The 23,998-nt window shown below is 38.0% G+C and overlaps 1 protein-coding gene across 1 annotated transcript; it reads right to left on the bottom strand.

The window, feature by feature from the left end:
- Nucleotides 1-8,819: 8,819 nt before the first annotated feature.
- On the bottom strand, nt 8,820-18,540 carry LOC131422196 (hyaluronidase-4). Its single transcript, XM_058569205.1, has 3 exons — nt 17,587-18,540; nt 10,797-10,886; nt 8,820-9,221 (listed from the first exon to the last, which is right to left on the bottom strand). Exons 1-3 carry the CDS (start codon nt 18,538-18,540, stop codon nt 8,820-8,822), a joined length of 1,446 nt encoding a protein of 481 aa, XP_058425188.1.
- Between the last annotated feature and the right edge of the window lie 5,458 nt (nt 18,541-23,998).

Genomic DNA, 23,998 nt, shown 5'->3' with positions numbered 1-23,998 from the left:
CCACCTTGTAATACCATTAGGGCATTAGGATTTCAACATATGAATTGTGGGGGGACACAAATATTCAGACTATCGCAAATGTTATCACAGAATTTTAAAAGAAGAATGAGAGAGAGAGCAATCAGGATTGAAAAGGCAAGGCTTGTCCATTTTAAAGTGTAATATATCATGCTGACTCTTAAAGAGATTGTATCAGTTAACACTTCCTCCAAAAATTGAGCATTATTTCCCCATACCCAAACTAACACTGTCCTATTATACTTTGTAAAGTCTGCCAATCTGAGTAATGTAAAGATGGTATCTCATTGTTATATTAACCATGATTTCTTTTATTTTGAGAGACTGAGCCGTTCGTAGTTTCTTTGCTATGATTTTTGTCCATGTTTTTTTCCCACGTTAGATTCGGGTTGTTTTGAATTTATTTGCTTAAGAGCTCTTTACATATTGCATTAGGAGAATTCGTATTTTGTCACGCTGCAAAATGTGTTTTTCCAGTTTGTGTTCTGACCTGTCCATGGTATTATTTCCATGTGAGAGGCAAGCTCCATTTTTTATGTTTGTTTCCCAATATTTGAAGAATAAATGGGACTTAGGTCAGGTTCCCCAGTAGTAGACTCTAAGATGAGGTTTTATGAGCAAGTGATTTATTAAAGAAGATTTCCCAGGGAAAAACTTTTTTGAGAATGAAAGAAAAAGAAAAAGAAAAAAGTGGTCAAAGGAGAAGAAAGAGCTTGAATCCAAGAGAGGGCGCAATTTCAAGTAAAGTCCTGAGGAGGGCAGCATTAGCCTGATCATACAGGGGATCCCCTTAAAGGCTTCAGGAAACCAAATCCCATTGAATGGCAGGGAGGGCAAAGGAGAAGCAAACAGAATTGGGGGCAGGGATTCATGATGTACAATAAAAGGGACCTTGGGGGATCTGTGTGGGCACTGCCAGTGTTTGTTAACAATGTGTTGGTCAAGGGTCATTGAAAGGATAGAATAGAGAAGTTCAAACCCAGCATTTTATTTCAATGTGGACATCTCTTATTGTTTACTTGTGATTAATTATTAAACCAGGTAACAGAAGGAATCCACCCAGTCAGGACAATTTAGTCCACCCTGACCTAGTAACTAATGATTACTCATGTATAATTTGTTTTCACCTCTCCCTGACCTCTTCCCAGATTTTCAGTCAGGCCTGATGGTGCCAAAGCTATCGAGAAAGTCAGTTTTCATTGAGTTGAAGACCAAGTAAGTAACTGTAGATGTACATCTTGGGAGTCTATTAAAAGAGGTAATGGATTGAAAAGGGGATGTTTGGTCTTGGTTAAGGAACACAGAATTTGATCTTGCACCGTTACTAATAAAGGAAATCTTTGCTATATTTCTGGAGTAACTGGAAAATAACCCCTGATGTTGACTCTCATTAGCATCTCAGACTGTTTTCTTCTTGGAGGATGCATAGGCTCCACTAAGGAAATGTTTTTCTTAATCCTCTTGTGAAATAAAAATTTATCTTGTGACGTATCAGGCTGAGAGCATTTGAAAGAATCTTATGACGCTTTCAATGGCAAACACTTCTCTGGCACAGAGCATTACCAATTTAGGGCTGCCCTCTCCCAACTGTCACTCCAAGGCATGCCCATGTGTGTGTAGATTAGTGGTTCCCTAGGGTTGCAGGGAGGATTGGAGAAAAATGAATAGTGACTGCTAATGGGTTTGGAGTTTTTTGGTGGGGTGATGAAAATGTTCTAAAATCTAATGGGATAATGGATGGACAACTCTGTGAACATACTAAAAAGCATTGAATTATACACTTTAAATTGATGAATTGTATAATATGTGAATAAAATCTCAATTAAGCTGTTATGATCAAAAAAATCTTCTCTGGAGAAAAGCAACCCAAGTTTTGACATTTAGAATTCCCACAGACTAAGATCAACAAAATATGAACTCATATTCAAAGATCACCAAACACAAATAAATAAGCTACCATGACTGAGGTCAGCAAGAATAAAAAACAACAGCTATAGAATCTCCTGATGTTTAAGGAATTATAAATACCAAATACAGGATATTAAATATCTACATATAAAATATTAAAAATTTAAAAGATGAAATCACAAAAAAGAGTAAGCAAAAAAGACTGTCAAATGATAAGCAGGATAAGCAGAGAAAAAAATGGCCACTTAGACACAAGACCAAAACTATAGAACTCCAAAACCAGGCATGACATGTTAAAATGGGCCAGACAGAAAAAGCAGATTACTTACAGAGGTAGGCAAACAGATAGAAAGCAGTATTCTCAACAAAAGCAACAGAAAACTGTCATCTACAAATGCTAAGGGAAAATAACTACCAATCTATACTTTTATACCCATCAAAACTATCTGTCTATATTAAAGGTAAAATTAAGAAATTATTTAATTAAAAACACAGAGAGTTCTGCCCCAGCAGACCTTCATTAATGGAACTTTAAAAGATGGCCTTCAGTAAGAAGGAAAATGATCCCAGACAGAAGTTTGATATATTTATAAAAATGCAAAATGAGGGACTAAAAGGAAATATGTAGGTAAATCTAAACAAACTATGTCTATATACAATAAAAATAATAATGATATTTAACTTGGAAATTAAAAATAAAAGAACTCAAATATTGAACAGAAATGCAATTTAACTGGAAGGAGGGGAAGGAAAAAAGAAAGAAAGGAAGGAAGGAAGGAAAGAAGGCAAAGAAAAGAAAGAAGAAAGAAAGGAGAGGAGGGAGGGAGGAAGGAAAGAGAGGCAAGCATCCCCATGTTATGGCTCTCAAAACTCCTGAGATTAATCTAGTTGTTTCTGTGGATACTGCTTATGATATAAAGCAGAACCCCAATTCATGTTCTTTAAAAGATCACTTTACTTTTTCTTTTCTTGTTATTTATTTTAATTTTTTTCACTAGGAATGCACATAGTAGTCAATTGGAGAGCTTTTTCAAAATATGCATGTCAGCTGGAGACTTCTGACTCCACAGTAGGTGGCAGGCCCATGAGTGTTTGTTTTGGGATGGGTCCTCAAAGGATTTTAATGTGCATCTCTGGCTAGGAATAACTGAGTTACTATTCACTGTTTTAACAAACATCTTCAAGGCCTCCTGTGTGCCTGGTCTGAGCTTGGCCTAAGAATAAAATGGTGAGCAAGATGACTATTTAGGAAGTCTTTAAAATTAAAATCAGTAAGTGCTCCTAGGGAAAGGGTATAGTGCTCTGTTACACTTAGGTGTACACGGTGCAACAGTTTGTACATTAGAAATACAACATTTACCATCTGTTTTGACTTGACAAGAGAATCATAAGTTACTTTTGGGTAGCAATAAATTTGTAGAAAATTACTTATCTCAGTATCTTAAATAGAATAGAATGCATTAAGTGGTCTCAATGATGACCTAAGACTTTTACTTTCCAGACACAGAGAACAGAGTACCCTGTTCTAAGTTTGCACAATTAAAGTGATACTTGAAGTGAAAAATTGATGGTTCCTGGGCCTGCAAAGAAGAACGAAGTGTCAAGTTCATAAATAAATGTTCAGGAACATTAAAAATTTTCCATGTTCTTAAGATTGATTAGCATGAAAGACAAAGGAAGCAGTAAGTTAATATATTTAGTTCTCTGATTGAAACAAAAAACATAATACGAACATTCACTTTGACACAATATTTTTTCCCATTATTAAATTTTATTTTATAATTTTAAACTATAATAACATCACAGAGCTGCTGCTCAAGGTTTAGAAGAAGCAAATATCTAAAAAAATTGATAGCACTATATATTACTTTATATTTGATGTATATGGCTTAGTAATGGCTTCTTCTGGTTCCTTTTCTTGATGAGATTATCATTTCCTTGAGCTTAGTTGGTCAATCATTTATGGCTTTTGCATTTGTGTCCCTTAGATTTCCATACCCAGTAGATGCTTAAGGAACTTTGGATTACTTTAGCCATCTCCAGAAAGTCTTTCTAAATTGTGATTAGAAATAAAATTTCCAATGTATAAGATCATGAGTTTCCCTCAGTATGATTAGACAGAAGTCAAAATAAAGTCTAAACAAGACAATTGTTATTTTAGACATTTTTTGACTTCAGCATATAGAGAACTTCCTCATTCCTTTTTAAAACTGAATGCTGTCCCATTATATAGATGTACTATAATTCATTTAACAAGCCCTGCGTTGATATACATATGGGTTCTTTCTCTCTCTTTTTTGTTTTTTTGCAATTTATTTGTTGATAAAACCAGGTTATTTGTCCTGTAGAGTTCCCTAGGATCTGAATTTTGACCATTGCATCCCTGACATATTGTTCTGCATTTTCCTTTGTTCCTTATGTTTCCTGTGAATTGGTATAGGCCTGATTAGATTTCAGTTCGATTTCTCAAAGGATTTATTCTTAACTGGTGTTACATACTTCATTTAGGTGGTATATAATGTCTGGTTTTATCTCTTTTTGTGATGTTAGCAGCCATTGAGGATCAGTGCCTAGATCCATTAATTCATTGGGAATTGCAAAATAGTTATATTCTATCACACCTTCTTCATTCATTGGTTTACATAAGAAGAAACTTCCCTTCCTCCACTACTTGGTCACCCTGAGGTACAGTTCATATAGGAAATGTATAATATATGGTTGATTCTTTCCCTCTATTTACCAGTTTTCAGAGTAATGAGTTAATTCCTCAACATCTTCAAAGGTAGCTAGTGAAAGTTTTTCTTTATTGTCATTTTGACCTCATGGATTTAAATACATTTGCTGCATTTCAATCCATTGCAGTTATTTCTTTAATGATTCTCAAATTTTCCCATCTTTGGCAGTGGGAGACTCTTTAAGTTGGTGCCAGAGTACTTTTGATACAATCCTAGTGATCCTTGATAGCATCCTGGCTTTATGGTATAACAAAATAATCCAGCTTCGTCTTGTATATTTCCTGTCTTAGACCTGGAATCAGACATTTTCCTAAGGGACCTGGTTTCTTTTATGGGTAAATGATATTTAGATATTTAGAGTATGAGAGTTAAGGGTACATTGCTAGTAGATTGGTTAATTTAATAGTTTTTCTTCCATGGGGTCAAAAAAAGCACTGACTTCCTGATACCAGAATCACTATACTTGTGGGTTATGCTTTTCTGTAAATTAATTTTTAAAAATTTGGTGCAAATAAGTCTTCTGTAGTTTCTGCTGAGATCTAATGAAAAGATAACTAGTTTAAGCTTCAAGAGCAAAGAGTTCAAGGCCTGAGTACTTCTGTATGATAGTAAGTAAAACATTTCACTACTCTGACTCATACATAATTTCTTCTACTTCAAAATAGAGATAATATTACCTATCACAGCTTTTGTAGGGACCAATATTGAAAGTACTTGATAATGATAACTAACATTTGCTAGGGGTTTTTAATGTGCCAGATTTTACGCTAAGTATGTTACCTACTTGATATCATTAAATCTGTATAAAAGGACAAAAGAGACCATTATTATCTCCCTTTCGTAAAAGAGAACACTGAAGATTAGAGAGGCTGAGTGCCTTGCTGTTTCCGTAAAGAGAAGTCAGGAAGATCCTAAGAAGCTTCGGTCATTGAGCAGTTTAGGAGGTGGATTTCCTATCCAGGAGCAGTGAGCCAAATTAAGCTCAGAGAATCTACAGCTGGAATATCTGGAGGATGATTGAACATAACCAGTAGTAGTAGCCCAAATTATTATAAAATGCATTAAATTCACGGTAAAAAGCTGAACGAATATATTTGGATTCCATTACAACCAGAATTATGGTGGAAAGAAAACTGGCAACTGGGATTCCAGATTGGGCTCTTTTACAAACTGGCTCTTTGACTTTGCTGAGTGATTTATTCTCTTCAGGCCTTAGCTCTTCACAGAGGAGTTAAACTGTGATTTCAGAGGCTAATATGCTAGGATAAGAATAGAATAGCAATACTCGAGAATGACTTTGCAATAACTCACTGTTAATGTGCAGAGTTTAAAAAAAAGCTTATAACAAATTTATAGCTTCCACTGATTCAGATTTTTGAATCACTCATTGATTTACTCATTCAAAATACTTATTGAGCACCTACTGTGTGCCAGGCATTGTAGCAAAGAGCATTCCAGCAGTGAACAAAATGAACTCCTCTTTTTCCTAATTTACATCCCAGGGAGGGAAGACAGAAAATAAGTACATGTATAATATATACCATATCAGATGGTGATAAATGCTCAGACCAAAGAATAAACAAAGGAAGTTGATGGTGAAGGGAAGGATCTAGCCCCAGGGTCTTTGGTTTCCCTTGAATCCACCAGGCCCACTACCAAATACGCACCAGCTGACTCATTTGCCCAGAAGACCCGCTTCTCCCAGTATCGTCATGGCAAATTGTCTCTCATTCAAACAGCATCTGCTTAATGAGGCCCAACACCTGGAAAGTCCCATCCTCCCCCACTCTGCTCTCTATTTTCTTTCCCATAGATCTAACTTATGGCATAAATTGCTCATTTGTATGTTTAATGTATGACTCCCTCAGCTGGAATGTAAGTTCCAAGAAGGCAGGGCTGTTTGTTCTGTTCAAGAATGTATATAAAAGCCTAGAACAGTGCCTGAGAAGTAATGTTTAATAAATTGATTAGTATACAAATTGATTAATAAGTAAATGAATGAATTAGGAGGGTGATCTGAAAAGTCTTCTCTGATGAGGTGACTAAATAGTAAAAGCTTGATGTTTAAAAATCAAAATTTAAGGAAAATTGTTAATTAAATTGTGCTTCATCCAGTTGATAGGCTATGTGGCCTTAAAAATGATATTTAAATGATATTTTCGAGGATTATGAAATAGCATGAAAACTACTTACAATATATGGTCAAGTGAAAAATGGAGGATGCAAAAATATGCATATATTATTATTACAACCATGTAAAAACAGTCTTTAGAAGAAATGTGAGAAAGAAATACACCAAAAGTTGCCAGTACATGTTATAGTGATTATTGGTGATTTCCCTCATTACTTTTCCAATTTTACAAATTTTTCTATAATGTGATTGTATTATCTTTGATATGAAAATAAATTTAATTCTTAAAAAGTTAATCTATGTAATGCTACCTCTCATTCATGGTATTATAAAGATTTTTTGTTTTATTTGTATTTTACATTTAGAAATTAGATCTTAACAATGTCAGTAACCTCTGAAAAGCAGGGACCCAGAGCTAAAAAGATCACACCTGGATTGCAAATGTTTCACAGAAAGACAAAAGAAGTGGAGGAGGTTGAATCAACTCTCATGCCTTCTATAATAGCACCATGTCTATCTTGAGTTTACCTTCCAAGTAGATGTCTCCAGGGGAAGGAAATCCTATCAACTGGACACACCTCTCAAGAGAACACAATGCACAAGTGATTATCAATAGAACATAACATCAGAAAGAGGAAATTGCCCAAGACTGTTTTATCCTAAGTGTTTCCATTACTTTGATGGTCAAGGGAAGATAATTGAAGATTAGCAACACGTATTAAAAGCTAAAGTATGCAAGGGATGTGTTATTCCATTTACTCCTCAAAATAATTCCCTGAGGTAGGAATCATATTACCAAATTTCAGATAAGAAAATGGAGAATATAAATAACTTTCCCAGAGTCACACAACCAGATGGATAGTGAAACCATAATTCAAATTAGATTCAAACTGACTCTAAACCCACTACACAAAACTCATATTTGGGGGCCAAAATATCAAATATTTCTTGGTGGATCCCTTCCCAAAAGCACTTCTGGGTCCTTAAATATCATTTATTAAGTATTTTTTTAGTAATGATTTTTTTTTTTTTTTTGTGAGGAGATCAGCCCTGTGCTAACATCCGCCAATCCTCCTCTCTTTTTGCTGAGGAAGACTGGCCCTGGGCTAACATCTGTGCCCATCTTCCTCCACTTTATATGGGACGCTGCCACAGTATGGCTTGCCAAGCAGTGCTTCGGTCGCGCCTGGGATCGGAACCGGCGAACCCCGGGCCACCGCAGCAGAGTGTGCACGCTTAACCACTTGTGCCACCTGGCCGGCCCCTTTAGTAACGATTTTTGCTTGCAAAAGACATTAACTCCATTTTTATTAACATAGCTCCAGTTTCCAAATCTAGAGCAATCTCAGACTAGCAAGCATAAATACTATACTAAGGCCTTCACCATATTCAAATTACCAGTCTCTGAGGGAAGGACTCATAGTGGGTGAGAGAGGCGCCATACCAGAATAGAGTTGAATACATCTCCACTTGTGTCAGTTGCTGCACCCTAGTGAGAAGTCACATCAGGAACCAGTTCTGCACTCAGTGAACCCAGGCAGGGAGCGGAAGCCTAGTTTGAACCTAAGACTGGAATAGGAAGTCTGCGTTAGGTCATCTTCAGGAAACCAGGTAACCAGGTCACACCCTGAGGTGACTCTGTCTGTTGTATCAGATAATTACTTAATAATCAATCCTTAACTAAATTGCTAGCTGGAAAACCAGTCTGTGAAATCAATAATTTAATATTTACCTGTATACTTTTATGTATATATGTTCATATAAAGACTAAAATATATTAGCTCTAGTTTAAATACCACTTACACATTACAGTAAGGAAAAAAAGTACACTGATTTTACTCTGGACCTGGTTTCTTAGCTCAATTGGAGCCAAATAAAATAATATGTTCTTGTTTATGTTAAGTGACGTGTGTTTACTTATAATATCTCTCAAAGGATTTCAAAAGGGAAAAAAATTGTCCTAAGTTTCATCTCTTCCCTAAATGATTACTCTAGAGGTCACACAAGTCCCTTTAAACTCAGTTATCTCACAACTGAATGCTCTGATAACCTGCTAAAACCAGAAGACATAGTGTTATTAGTGAGCCAGAAAAAGAGGAAACCCCAGAGCAGCCACCAGCCGTCTTCGTTTCTCTGCAATCAGCCCCTTCGTATCCCTGATAACAATGACAGGAAAATTTCTCTGCCATCACTGCCAGGTCTGTATCAGATGCTTTTCCTTTCACAATAAATTCTCCATCCTTGGAGGCCTCTATGTAGTAACTTGCAGGGTTCAAATGAAGGTAATCGGGAGCTCTCCATGCCTTCCTTATGCATCTCCCATTATTCCTGCAGAGGTGGAGGCTGCACACCTCAGTGGCTCTGGTCACGTTGACTATGTAGCTCCCTAAATCAGAACTCACAAAGTGCTTCACCTTTGTACAGTTGTCCTAGAAATGTAGAAACAAATGGGTTTTAGTGTTTTTTCTGGTACTGACAGGGTTAGAGCATCTAGGCCCACAAGGCAACTCTTAGGACTTGACTGAAACCTAAGGGCTTGGTTCCAGTTGGTGAACTCAGGCTCAGGTGGCAAAACACAGGGACCCAGATCAGGAAGGATAAGAAGTCAAAGGGACAGGAGATGGAGAATATGTTACAGGAGGGCTAAGCAACTGCATTTGCAAATGGGCCCCAGAGTCAGCATATGTGACCTTGCCTTTTTCCAATTTACATCCTCTTTTTTCTCCTTCTAGCTCCCAAGTTAATGGGTGTGAAAAAAAAGAGGAACAAACCCAAATTAGTAATCATGCTAAAGCTGCTGTCCTCTGGCCACCCTTCAGGTGGGTGGTACCTATCATGGTTGTGTTAGAACCTGAATCATCATATTCTATCGATTTATTGTTGACGGTCAACCTATAGCCTTCTGTATTTTCCTGTTAATTATGTTCAAATATCAACTGCCCTGGGTTCTATGCTGTATACAGTTCAAACACAGGAAAGCCTGGAAGGCTAACTAGGTCATTATTTTTGTGGTTCCTATTATGTTCTAAACCAAGGCCACCTGGTTTGTGCACTCGCCTTCCTGATGAAGCTCTTCTCACGGACCACATGTGCTGGAGGGGAAATATCACACCTGGAGAGTCAGAATTGATCCTTGCAGTTCCTACCTAATTATCATATGTGGACAGAGGAGACTTTTAACCTTATATCGTCACAAACAGTTTCATGAACACTATCTCGGTAGCGCCAAATGGAGACTGTGAAATTCTAAGAATAATATCAGATCATCATGAACTTGCAAAAACTTCAATTTAACTAAAGTGTTGAAGATACAAATATTAAAATTCAAGGCAAACTGTATTACACTATAAAGATATAAACAAACAACATCTGGAAACACAGAAGAGATTATGATTAAGGTGGATTGGGGAAGACCACTTGGAGTAAATAATATCTGAGCTGGGAGAAATTTGAAGAGACATAAATGTTGTTTTAAATGCTATTAATTTTCAGCTAATTTCTCCATAGAGGAAAAAATAAGTTCAACATGGAGATTAAAAAGTTACCATCTGTTTCTACTTCTCAAAATAGGATATAACACATTTTATGTAGTGGTTAAGTGCAGGGGCTCCAGAGTCAAACTGTCTGTGGTTAATGTCAGCTCCATCACTAACTAGCCTAACTAGCTGCTACCCTAGTTAGGTTTCCTCATCTATAAATGAGGATGGTAGTCTCTACCTCATAAAGGTGATTATGACCAGTGAGTAAATCCAAAACAAAAAAGCACTTAGCACAATCCTAGCACATAGTAAATATTCAACAAATGTCAATATTATCATTAGTCTCTTAACAAAAGTTAATAATATTAATTGAACTCCATCTATGTATCAGGTACTGTTTTGGACTTTTATTGTAAAGCAGGTTCACTGTAGGAGCCATGAGAGTTCTGATTACAGTGAGCTCTACAGGAAAACAGAGCAAATCCTTGAAATAATACTAACTATACCTTCAAGATACTGACTTACCTCAGATGAAGTTAAGTTCATGTCTCCCCAAATAATAAAGCCTGCAGCTCCCAAGGCAGCACTTTCTCCAATGGTACTGATTAGATCTTGCTAGGTGAAGAGTAGAGTTCATTATTCATTTGAATATAAAGCAACCAGCCAGGGATTAGGATCGGAGGCTGAATTCAATATAATAGGATGAAACTACTCTCCACTTTCTTAGAGTAATGCAAACATTGAATGAAACAAGGCTCAAAAATTACACTCTATACTCACATGGAAAAACATATTAAATATTTTTAAAGAAAAAGTTACATTTTGCCAAACAGAATATTATTCTGAAGACAATTAGCTTGTAAATAGCCACCAAAAGTTGTTTAATTGAAGTTGACTAGGAGCATATACACACAAAGCAGCTATATGTATGAGATTCAGAAACAGAAGCCAAAAGTTAGGAATGCCTTGCAATCCTCTTAGCTAAATTCCCTTTCCAGTTTGCAATATCCCCCTGGGAACTTCACCTCTGCAGCGACTCGTGCCATTTGGATCCCATGCCAGGCAAAGGAACACAGTGTTAAGGACCTGCAGGCTCTTATTTGGTCCAACCCATATTTCATCCCTGAAATTATTTGTGTTTAATTTCAAAATACTTGACTTAATGGGGTGTGTTTATGACTCATCCAGTCATGGTAAGGCCACCAGAATTTTTCTCCATATGGTTAAGATAGATGAAAACAAAATTTTAGCAGGGAAAATTTTGGTTTTGTAATCCTAAAGGATTATTGTTTTAGTGTTTAAAGATTAACATGGGTCTAGGCCATTTCAGAGGGAAATTAAGAATTGAATGTATGCAGTCGGTTTCCTAAATTAAGTTCCTACAGTAGGTTTCCTAAATAAGTTTGTTAAATTATAATATGTTCCCCTGCTGTTTAGGATACTAAGCATTCACCTCTTACGCCAGGGATGAATTTCCATCAGTTATGTCCTGGAAAATGTAATTGGGTGATTTGGTGGAAAATAAAATCAGAACTTTAAAATGTATTTTGCCTGGGGCATTTTCTATTAAGATCAATACTTGAGAGATAAATCTCCTAATCTAACACTTTTATGGTCCACTCAAATTAAAGGTTTTACAATCTCCATTTTTATTTTTTTATTTATTTTTTTTTTTTATTTATTTTTTTTTTTGAGTAAGATCAACCCTGACCTAACATCTGCCAATCCTCCTCTTTTTGCTGAGGAATACTGGTCCTAGGCTAACATCCATTCCCATCTTCCTCCACTTTATATGCGACGCCTCCACAGCATGGCCCGACAAGCGGTGTGCACCTGGGATCCGAACCAACAAACCCTGGGCCGCTGCAGCAGAGCGTGTGCACTTAACCGCTTGCGCCACCAGGCTGCCCCCTACAATCTCCATATTTAAAGGTTTTTTTTTTTTTCTTGAAAATTTTCAAAAAGAGAGGAGATTTTGGGTTAAGCTGATTTTCCTTTCAGGCTCATATCTGTTTCCATTTCCCATGACCACGGTGTCTGCTGAACAGGTCAAAGCTGACATGACAGGAAGAGAGGAGTTTTTGTAAGGCTCAAATGAGCAAGTGTAAGTGAAATGGTTTTGAGAATTATCCATGATATGATGAATATGGGACAGAGGAGGAGCCAGCCATGCAGTGCCCAGAATGAGGACTCTGCTGGGTCCAGGTCCATTGCCTCTTTCGGCAAAGATGTAAGGAGACAGAGCTCCTCTGTCCACTCAGTTTGAAACTTCCCTGAATATAGTAACGCCATAGTCACATGATGTGATGAGAAAGGCCAAAATCCCCCAGTAGCCTTCCATGAATTCCTATTATGTGTACGTTACCCTTTTTTCAGCTGTCTCACAGTTCTTGGATATTCTGTTCTGGTTTTTTTCTCAGTTTTTATTCTCTTTGCTCTTTGGAGGCTTCTATTGAGATATCCTGAAGCTCAGGGATTCTTTCCTCTGCCATGTGCAAACTACTAATAAGCCCATCAAAGATCTTCTTTTCCGTTATGGTGTTTTTGATCTCTAACATTTCTTTCTGGTGCTTTCTTAGCATTTTCATCTGTCTACTTACATTGTGCATCTGTCCTTGCATGTATCTACTTTATCCGTTAGAGCCCTTAGCATATTCATTACAATTGTTTTAAATTCCCAGTCTGATCATTCTAACATCCTTGCCATACCTGAGTCTGGTTCTGATGCTTGCTCTGTCTCTTCAAATTGCGTTATTACCTTGTAGCACGTCTTGTAATTTTTTTCTTGATAGCTAGACACAATTTAATTTTTTCTTGATAGACAGTTCACACTAGATAAAATGAGCCACTATAAATAGGCTTTTAGTAATGAGCTAGTAAGGTGTGGGGGGAATGGAAGGGTTCTGTAGTCCTATGATTAGGTCTCAGTCTTTTAGTGGGCCTGTGCCTCTGTACTACGAACTTCATAAGCAGTTCTCAGCTGTTTTCTCCCCCCTCTGAGGTGTGACAGGCTGGCTAGAGGGGGCTAGAGTTGAGTATTTCTCTTCTCCCATACGGAAGGCTAGAGCCAGCTGGAGTTAAGTATTTCTCTTCCCCAGGTCACTTAGGATCCGATAAGACCCCAGCAGGCTTGGCTCTGGTTAAATAGTTTCTCCTGAGGGCAGACCTTGTTAAGAAGAACAGAATGCTCTGAAATATTCAAAATGGTTCCTTTTCTCCTCCTCCTGCTGGATGCAGGATGGGATTTTTCTCTGATATTTACTGTGCAAACCTGGTAGAGATACAGGAGGTAAAACTCACAAAACTGTATACCACCCCCTGCCCCCCCATGACTGGGTCCCCTGGAGTTTTTATCTCTCAGACTTGTTCACATTGAGCTGCCAGTAATTCGTCAATTACAGTTCAGGTTTTCCTGCTCGGGCACTGGTTCCTGCAGAGGTGTCTGCTCATGGGTTTCTGATCTGGTAAGAAGTGATTTTCTGCATTCACCCCTCTGTCTCTCCAATTTTGAGGGCAGCAATTTGCCCTGTGTCCTCACTCCTCTTATGAATCTAAGAAGAGTTGATTTTTTCAGTTTATTTAGCTTTTTGCTTGTTAAGAAGGAGAGGGAGTTTCAAAGCTTCTTATATGCCAGACTGGAAACCGGAAATCTCCCATGAATTCTTTTGGATTAAGAATTGTCATCAGAGGGAAGAGGGAGACATAGTATTTACATTTTGTATTTATAGGTTGTTGATTATTGATCAATATTAATAGATTATTGAACTTATTGATTTCATATTCAGTAAGTATTGATCTCATATTCAGGAAGCTACAGATGTTTGTGGTGAAAGCTACACTTTCTGAGGTTGATATCAGGAGAGAATGTTAGTTTCTTCCCAATGTGTCCTTTAGCGTCATTATGAGAGAGAGTTTATTGGGACTGGATCAAAACGGCAAGCCTTCATGCACATGTTGACTGGAGGTGAGGAGGCAGTAGCAGATGTTAAGGCAAATTTCTCTACCAAATTAGTTCACAGTCCCTTAGCTGAGAGCGGGATCCTAAATGAATCACAGAGCAGCTATGTTTTGGGGACCAAAAAAACAAGAGTACTCTTCAGTGAGGGAAGTCACAGATGGGATGTCTCTAAGAGTAGATTGGGACCACCTGAGAGCATGAGTCACATGAGTGATGTCACATGAAAGGAGAAATAAAGGAACAGCACACAATGTAATGGCAACAAATCTCCCAGGTCCTAACATGATGTAGGGCTGCATTGCCCTACTCATGATTTTGGGCTCAAATCAAGGTTTTGGAAGTAGAGGGTAGGGGCACCCAGAGGACTCATTCTTCACACTTGGGTTTCAGTCGCTGATGCTTTATCACAGTGCATGTAAGTAAGGCGCCCACTGTGGGTCGCTGGAGCATCATTAATGAGCTCTCTGTGTGTGTTACCAGAGGGAACATTAATTAATTATAGAGATAAACATTTTTAAATCTAGTCAAGAAAACTCTTTTCATTATTTTTTAAAGCATAGCATCAAGTTATATCTCAGTTGTGTTTACGTGTATGTAGTAGAAAACTGCTGCTTGAAATGAGATGTTACTGCCCCTATGCGACCTCCCAAGCTATGGCTGCTGACTGAGATTCTGTTCTTAGATACTCCCCTTTCAAGTTTAAGGCTTTGACACCTGTTAAAAAATGGTAGCTGTACTACATATATTTTTATAGTGCTTCAAATTTTCCTATATGTTTTCTCATTTGATTTTTCATAATACTTCTGCTAGGTAAGTAGGGCAGGTAATACTTTCCCATTCTGTAGATTAAGACAATGAGGCACTGAGGTCTGGAGAGATTAAAAGATTTGCTAGTATTGGTAAATCATTTTTCTAATCCTAACTATAAGTGTGTGTATACACACGCACACAGTCTAAAATGCAGATATCTTTGGGAAAGTCAGAAATGGAAGCCAGGGGGAGGGAGGGGGCTGAAGGGGATGGTTCGGTACATGTGTGTGGTGATGGGTTGTAGTTGGTGTTTTGGTGGTGAACATGATGTAATCTGTGCAGAAGTGGAGGTGTAGTGATGTACACCTGAAATTTTTACAATGTTGTAAACCGATGTTACTGCAATAAACAAAAAATTAAAAAAAAAAAAAAAGAAATGGAAGCCATTACTAGTCGTTTACAGTTTGATATAAATGAATATCAGGTTTTTAAAAATTTGTGGGCAGATTTTTATGGATAGAATAAAGTGGTGGGTAAACCGATGGTTTAAAACATTTGGAAATACCTCGTAATTCAGAAAGGTTTTAGAACGATACAGAATGATAGCTTGGGACTGTCACAGAAACCTGACTGTTGTTGCTTTTTTCCTTAGAACAGAAGCATTTCTGGGCTGCAGCTATTCAAAAAGGAAGCTTACCCTAGATTTGCAGAATGTGCAGAATGTACCAGTAGTCCAAACTAATCTTTTGAAATGAACACTTTGTCCCTTAAAATTTATTGTTTCTTCCAAAAGTAACTTTATTATCACTAAAGAAAGGAACTTGTTTGAGCCAAAGATAGAAAAGAAAAAGAAGCTTCATAGAAGAAAGTGGTATTTAACTTTCAATTTCAGAGTCAAGGCTATTTTGTAAAGATTTAGATAACTTTTTAAAACCTTCCAGATACTATTGATTACCTGTCATTCTCAATCATTTTTTGCTGATTTTTCTAGGTAGGATAAATATCAGTTCACAATAGAGACTTTTTCCCTTACTCATCTCATTAATGGTCTCAGAGCCACAGTATTCACCAAATCCCGATACTACTACCCGTGTCATTTCTCCTGTGGAGTAACTCTACGCTCTACATGCTCCACAGATACCTCCTGGTCATGAGAGAGCCCTCACCTGAGTGCTTCCTGAGCCTCCTCCTTTGGGTGCCTAACGCTCAGAATATCTTTGTATTTTAATACAGCTGATGAATTAAATTTTGTAATGGTGGAGAAAGAAGAAATGCCTCCATTAAAACATAATAAACCCTTGGTATTCAGTTATACCTTAAAACACCACTGCTTCACAAATGTGAAGATCTAAACAAGTCTCAAGTCTTCTCATCATAGAAAGAATACACATAATTATCCAAGTTCAAAGATTACGTGGCAACTACTTTCCCGAGGAGTTTCCATTTAAGTGATGAGAGTAGCAAAGGGAGAAGAAAGGAGAGAAAACTGGGCTGAAAGTTCATCTATTTTAAAAGTTACCCTCATGGTGGTGTGAGGTCTTTGACTATGTAAATGACTTAAGTAAAACAAACAGACAGAATACAACTTCAATTTGTAAGTTTTAACCTAGAGTTATGAAAACATCTACTGGTGATGAATTTATTATCAAATTTAGAAACTCACCCCACTCTTACCAACTTTCCATTTGGTTGGACCACTCTATGTGGTCATAGAGTCAAGAATAAACTAGATGGCTACATCTATAGATTCACCTACTTTGGGCCAATTTGCAACTTCCTTATACCTTTTTTAAAAACATTAAAAAAATTTTTAATTGTGGTATAAAACACATAACACATTTACTATCTTAGCCGTTTCTAAGTGTACATTTCAGTAGTCTTAATTATACTCACATTGTTGTGTCTCCCTTATATCTTTTATCAAATCTGGTTTTATGCATTAAAAAAAAAATAGTTTTTTTCTCTTGACATTTTTTTTTTGGGGGGGTGAGGAAGATTGGCCCTGAGCTAACGTATGTGTCCATCTTCCTCTATTTTGTATATGGGACGCCACCACAGCACGGCTTGAGGAGCGGTGCATAGGTCCATCCCTGGGATCCAAACCCGCAAACCCCAGGCCACCAAAGCAGAGTATGTGAACTTACTCACTATGCCATGGCGCCAGCCCCATTCTCTTGGCATTTTAGGTGGTGAAGACAGAAGCAGGGATGCCTTCAATTCCACTTCTACATATGTGAGCCAACTACTCCATTTTAAAACATCCTTTCTGATTTTCCAACCTGTTCACCACCAGCTGTTCTTAATAACCTTCCAAAAGGCCCATTATAAGGCAGCACAATCCAAGTTAGGAGGAGGAAGGAGTTGCTGATTTGCACTTTAACCCCTCCCCCCCTTACTTGGTTCCTTAAAAGAATAATAATAAATAAGATAATCAAAATTTAGTTTGCATAGATGAAGAGTCTAAGTGGATGATTAGTCAAAGCAAGAATTATGCTCCTATCTAACAGACAATTAATTGGGAATTCTTCAAAGAACATAATTAACAAAGAAATGTCTCTTTCAGGGATAGGGAGGAAATCCCCCTATCTTTGGCAAGAGTTGTCTTACCTTAGAAAGAAAATATAAAGGTTCATCTCTGTAGCCTAGTCTTGTGTAGACGAATACAGGCAGAGCATAGCCGTGGGATGTCATGGTGGAGATCCTCATGGATTCATGTACCCGAAATTGCGAGAAGCGCAAAATGTTTTCGCTGTCTCCAAGAGATCTCCTGACACCAATAGAAGGATATAAAGCAGCACTGCTATTCCAGAGCCAAGAAAGCTCATTATTTCTCAAAACTTCCTCTTCTGGGCATGACCCAGTATAGTTCGGGGAATAAACATTATAATTGTGGCAATCAGGATATAAATAATAACCCCAAAGGCCCTTGGGTCGGCTCTTAATTCCCAGTTCAATGGTTTCCTTCATGAAAGCTTTTGCACTTTCTTCAAAGGTTGCTTTGGCTAAATATTCAATATCAGTAGCTGATACATTCTCTTGCATATCAGAAATAAGCTTTCTTGACTTCTGTCTGTAGACATCTTTTGTGTTCCAGTTCCGGGCCCACTGGGGTCGCCAGTATTCCCAATCTATAACAGCAAGTCCACTAAAATCTTCGGCAGGGATGTAGTAATTAATATCTTGGTCAGCTTTTTCTAGATGTACTTGCAAACTTATGTTCTGGGGGAGACCCCCGTTAACAGGAACCCCCTGTGATGTATACCATGGATAATATCCCAATCTGTTGACATAAAATATAGTGATATTTTGCCCCCTAGCCTTGGCCAGTGGGCTTCCAATCACCTGAAACATTTTCAAATTTAGTCTTATATTATATTTTATCAAACACTGATCTGTTGGAGCATTCCAAGCAGCTATAAAAGGTTTCCTTTGATAAATTGGAAGTCGGGCGGGTTTTAGAGAAGAGAGAGATTTCAGAATGAAAAATATGAGCAGCCATGATGTGAGATGTATTGGTTGAACAACATAAAACCTTAATTGTCCTTCAGATAATAGTTTCATGATACGATAAAAATCTTATCTTCTGTTTTAATGGACTCTGGAAGCCCTGTGGAGAGATTTAATTCTCTGTTAGTGATAATTTTGAGGAAAAAGACTCAAATATTGGATGGACATTATTATAGTTGTTATATATATATATATTTTTTAAATTGCATTTTACTTAAAGGTCTTAAAGAGGCCTATAAATAAATTGAGATACAGACACAAGTGTTGAGACCAAGCTTCTATTCAGAGGCAAGCAATGCAATTCAACAAGCATTCACAGCATGTCAGACCCTGTGTCCAGAATACAAAATGAATAAGATGTGGTCCTTGCCCTCAAAGAAGCTCATGATCAAATAAAGATGTAAAATAATATTCACTGTCATTTTGGAAAACTCATCAAATCCCAAGCACTGTGCTTAAGCACCTTATAAATATTTATTTCATTTAATCTTGTAATAACCTTTTATTATTTCATTAAATAAGCCAAAATATCCAGATGCTTTCCCAGCCTTCCTTGCAGCTAAGGTGCTGCTATGTGGCCGTGGCCAGGCGATTAGATGTATCCTACTCTAGACTTTGAATTGAGATCTTGGGAATCAAACAGGCTGAAAGGTGGTGGTGTCAGTGGTGACAGAAATTCCAGTGTCCAGGAGTGGCAGTGCCTGTCGGGGTATCTAGAACCTGATATCCCTGGTGTTAAAGTTAAGTTCTCAGGGGACAGCACTTTTCTGCTCAAGTCAGTGAGGTTTTGTTTTGATTGCTTACAACCAGAAACTCTGATTGACAGAGGTTCTTTCCATGGAGTCTGCAGCTTTTCCTCCAGCAAAGCCAATCACCTATGTGCCGCATGTTGCATGTAATTATCATTTTTAACCACCAGGTGTTACCAGCCAAACCTTATGGCATTTCTCGAGCCTAAGACACTGAGGTAAACAAAAATTTTAAATAATTTATAAAACATTATTCAAAGACATTTAAGAAGTCCTAAGTAAATGGATATACACAAAATATCAATTTTTTAGAGCTATGAAGGTAGATATTTTTTTCCTCTGTTCCTTGAATAAATATCTGTACTCCCCCACAACACAAAGATAAGATTACTCCACTTAGTAACATGAAATATATTATTCTGAAGGTATAAATTATGATTTAAAGAGAACAATATTTTCAAAAGAATATAATTTTATGAGTACAATAAGAATTGTGGGCCTCAAAACTGCCTCTTATCTTTGATCATTTTATTACATTCTGCCTCAGGGTGAGAAAAATGAATTTGCATATGTGATCATTAATAGGAAAAAGAAAAGCTTTTCTTTTCGTATTAGAGAAGGCTATATATGTGTAAAAAAAACAATCTATTCTACCAGAATACTTCCTGCTTTCAGTTTTATTCAAAACATAGCTTTCCACTGACGATTGTTTCTTCCTTGGTCGGCCCCCTCATCACTGCCACAGAACATCCCCATTCATTTATTACAAAGTTACCAAGTGATTCTTTCCTCCTATCCCGAAACAATATTATTCTCCTTATTCCAGTTAATGGAAGGTACACATCCTATGGCAGGTGGCAGGCAGAGCTCCTGATAATATGTGCAGGTACACAACGAATACAGGCAAAATAAATAAGGAAAATTCGGTGGCTGTGTCTTCTGTTTGCTGTGCATCTCAGGTTTCTGCTTCCCTTGCAGGCAGGTCATGGTGCTGATGCAGCCTCTGTCACTCTCCTAATTAAACATGGCTTGCTGGGAGGAGATCCCTTCACGTGGCACCTCCCTGACACTTCAATCCCCTGCCCCCACCAGGCAATCATGAGCTGTCTGCTTCTCCCATCCTCCTTCCTTCACCAGGGAACCTCCCAGGCCTGCCCTTTCCAAAAGTGCCCTTTCCTTCAGAATCCCTCTAGACTCCTTACCCTCACCCCACCCATGCCATCAAAATCCCCATTACTGAGTTCTACTTGTATCTTGATGAGCTGTTATAGCACAGCAACCTGTGCAATTATCCACACTTACCGTGAGTCACCAATAGCAACCTTCCTTTCCTTTCTCCCTTCTTCCCTCTCATAATCTTTCCAGGGAGGTTTACTCCTTTAAACAAGTCTCTAACTGGTGGAACTTTGGGAAGAGTTCTCAAGATATTGAGGGTGGGGATGAGTGAGGAGTTAGTACCTTGGACTTTCCCCCTAAATTTTATCACCCAGTTTTCTCTTCTTAGGAGTAAGGTTTGTTCTGGGAACGCATATGAAGGACTAGTTCTCTTCCTTCAACAGGGAAACCTCTGTGAAGACATTTTGAAAGCTCTTGGACAAATAATTCCCAGCAAAGTGACACATCCGTGAAAGCCAGAGGGTAAAGGGAAGTAGCTTTCTCCTTGGACGCGTCCACTGGTGGAAGAAAGATCCACAGTGAGGAAGGTGTAGCTGCTACTGCTTTGAGCTTGGCTTCACAGTTCTGATCCTCTTAACCCAGTGAGAGGGGAACGCAACAAAAACAACAGAGAGGTGGGGACTGCCTTCTATCAAGCAGGCCTCAGACCTCGCCTCGGTACGTTCCCCTGTTCTGACAGTGAGGGATGGTGAAGAAGGGGGTCCCCTCTGAGGAGACAGGCCTGCCCTGTACAGACACAAGAGTCTGCAGAGGTCTCTGTCCCCTGCTTATTCCCCTCTCACTCCTTCCCCACAAAAGCTTACTTGCTTATGATAAATTTTAAAAAAAAAGCAACCCCCAGATTTCCGAAGCTGGCTACACTCACAGCTAGGCCAAATTATTCTCCTATCGGAATAAACAATCTCACAGAATACCAACCTCGAACAAGTTTTCTCTCAGACCACATTAAGACGAGACAAAGAAGGCCACTTTTTCATTTTGTCTAAGTACAGATAAAAACAAGGTCGTTGTGCAACCTTGTGCAAAATACCAAACGTCCCTCTCTCGTTATACGAATGACTGTCATTCTTTACCCAATCATAGGAATGCCCCTGCTTTCTGACAATCCAGTCTAGAGAAAATCCTCATTTTCTTGGACCTCTGCCAAATCACCCAACTAAAACCTAAATCCTATAACAGGTTCTTTCTGATACCTTTGTGCTGAGACACCCCACTGTTCCCCACGGAGCGCGTTTTCCCTTGCTGCAACAAGTAATAAACCCAATTCATTTAAATGCAGGTGTGTTCCTGGTGGTCTCTGGGGTATTGACGCCTGTGTGAAGGCAGAGGTACTTAGTGTTCAGGAAATTTTTATTGAGTACCTTCTGTATACCAGGCTCACATTCTAAGTACTAGGAATAAAATAGTGAACAGAACAGACAAAACCCTTGCCCACACAGAGCTTAAATTCTTGCAGAAGGAGACAGATAATAAACAAGATAAGCAAATAAAATATACAGTACATTGGCAGGTGGTAATAGCAAAGAAAAAAAATAAAGCAGGGATTCATTTCAAAGGCGAAGGCCTCACTGATCTGAAGGAGGAGAGGAGTGAGCCTGGAGGATGTCTGGGGAAGCATGGGAGAAAGCAAGTGCAAAGGACCTGAGGCAGGAGCATGCCTGCCATATTTGAGGAGCTTCAAAGAGGCCAGTGACTAAGTAAAAGGGACGGAGAGGTCAGAGAGAGGGTCTTGTAGGGACTTGTTGGGACTGGCTTTCGCTCTAAGTGAGATGGGAAAGAATCAGAGAGTTTTGAGAGAAGAATGATATGGTTTGACTTGAGCTTAACTGGATTCCTCTGGGTGCTGTGTTGAGGCAAGCCTGGAAAAGAAAGGGCACAAGAGAGAAGCAGCAGGAAGCCTGTAGGGAGACTATTGCAATAATCCAGGACAGAGAGGAGAGCGGTGCAATCCAGTTATTTAGAAGAACTGCACAATATTTTTAATAATCACTGCACAGAAAAACAATAATATTATAAATCAATAAATTAATCCTGCTAGTTTTGCTTTAATTTTGATTGCAACTCTAAACTTCTGTTCTCATACACACAATGTAGTTTTTTCTTTCATGTGGCATGGTGATCCACACTGATCCTTAAGATTAGAGGGAATATTCTGGGAACGCTTTTAAAAATATGCACATACAGCACCCTTAATATTAATGTATTAGTGGAAGGAATTAATTTTCCAAATCTACAGTTCTTCTGTTTTGGTTTTTTTTTTCGTGTTACTGGGATTTTGTTTTCAAAACCTTCAAGATGACAAGTGTCTGACCCTAAATCCCTAAGAGTTTAAAGAAGTATCCTGGGGGTGGCTCTGTAGCCTAGTGGTTAAGTTCAGTGTGCTCTGTTTCAGCGGCCCAGGTTCAGTTCCTAGGTGTGGACCTACACCACTTGTCGGCAGCCATGCTGTGGCAGTGACCTACATACAAAATACGGGAAGACTGGCACAGATGTTAGCTCAGGGAGAATCTTCCTCAAGCAAAAAGAGGAGAATTGGCAACAGATGTTAGCTCAGGGTGAATCTTCCTCACCAAAAAAAAAAAAAAAAAAAAAATATATATATATATATATATATATGTATATATATCCTGAAGGTCATGATCCCCGAATGGGGATCCCCATGATCCCTATTTTTTACTGGGAATTAAAAATGCAATGTTTTATTCCCAAACCGTTAAGGAAAGTACTGACAAAGTGATATTTTGTTGCCAAGAAAAATATATATATATATGCATAAATATTTATTAGAGACAGAGCAGAGACTGAGTTCAAAGCTCTGTCCTCAGTCCTGCAGAACTGATTGTTAACCTACTTTCTAATAACAGCTTATTAGAGCAAAAGCCAATAACAGGGTTCCATTTTCTTTTTTCTCTGAAGGACGTTACTGCCTTAGTCTGATTGTAATCAATCTTCTATCCTGATGGTTCTTAAATTCTTCTCTCTTGAAATATCAGTACCGTAAAAGCTGGCTTTAAGTTTTCCAGCAGAAGAAAAAAATGTATTTTAATGGACAGAGGTTTCTCAATTAAGTTTTTCCCATATATTTTTCTTAAAAACTCGGTGCCTGTTGGTTTACAACATAATCTGCTATATGATAATCTCTCTTTAAATCCCACAATTCATCAGTATTTATTGAATTTTATTCTAACACTATTTCATGTCATTATCAAAGAACACTGGTGTCCCTCTGTCTGAACAAATTTTAGAACTACTGTGCTATCTTGAATGTACAAAACTGCTTCCCTTCCAGTCTTCTTAAAAATAAGCTTAAGTTTTGTAAATATATAAAAATGACTATTTCAGTGTCACTTGTGCTAATGGAATAGTCACTCTTCAGTGGGAAAGGCTACATTTTTTCTGAAGCAAGAACATTTTGCATTTTGAGAAGTGGAATCTGAAAGAGAGTATAATTGTCTTTATATAAGAGTATATACTTAGTCTTTGTCAAAAAGTATTACTTCTCCTTTAGGACTTGAAATTTCTTGCAGCCAAGATCAACAGCTTTCTTGGAAAAGCACACAAAGTCTTAGGACCACAGTTTGAATAAA

Source organism: Diceros bicornis, chromosome 3, assembly GCF_020826845.1.
Source record: "Diceros bicornis minor isolate mBicDic1 chromosome 3, mDicBic1.mat.cur, whole genome shotgun sequence".
Taxonomy (NCBI): domain Eukaryota; kingdom Metazoa; phylum Chordata; class Mammalia; order Perissodactyla; family Rhinocerotidae; genus Diceros; species Diceros bicornis.
This window is presented reverse-complemented; position numbering and strand designations above follow the sequence as displayed.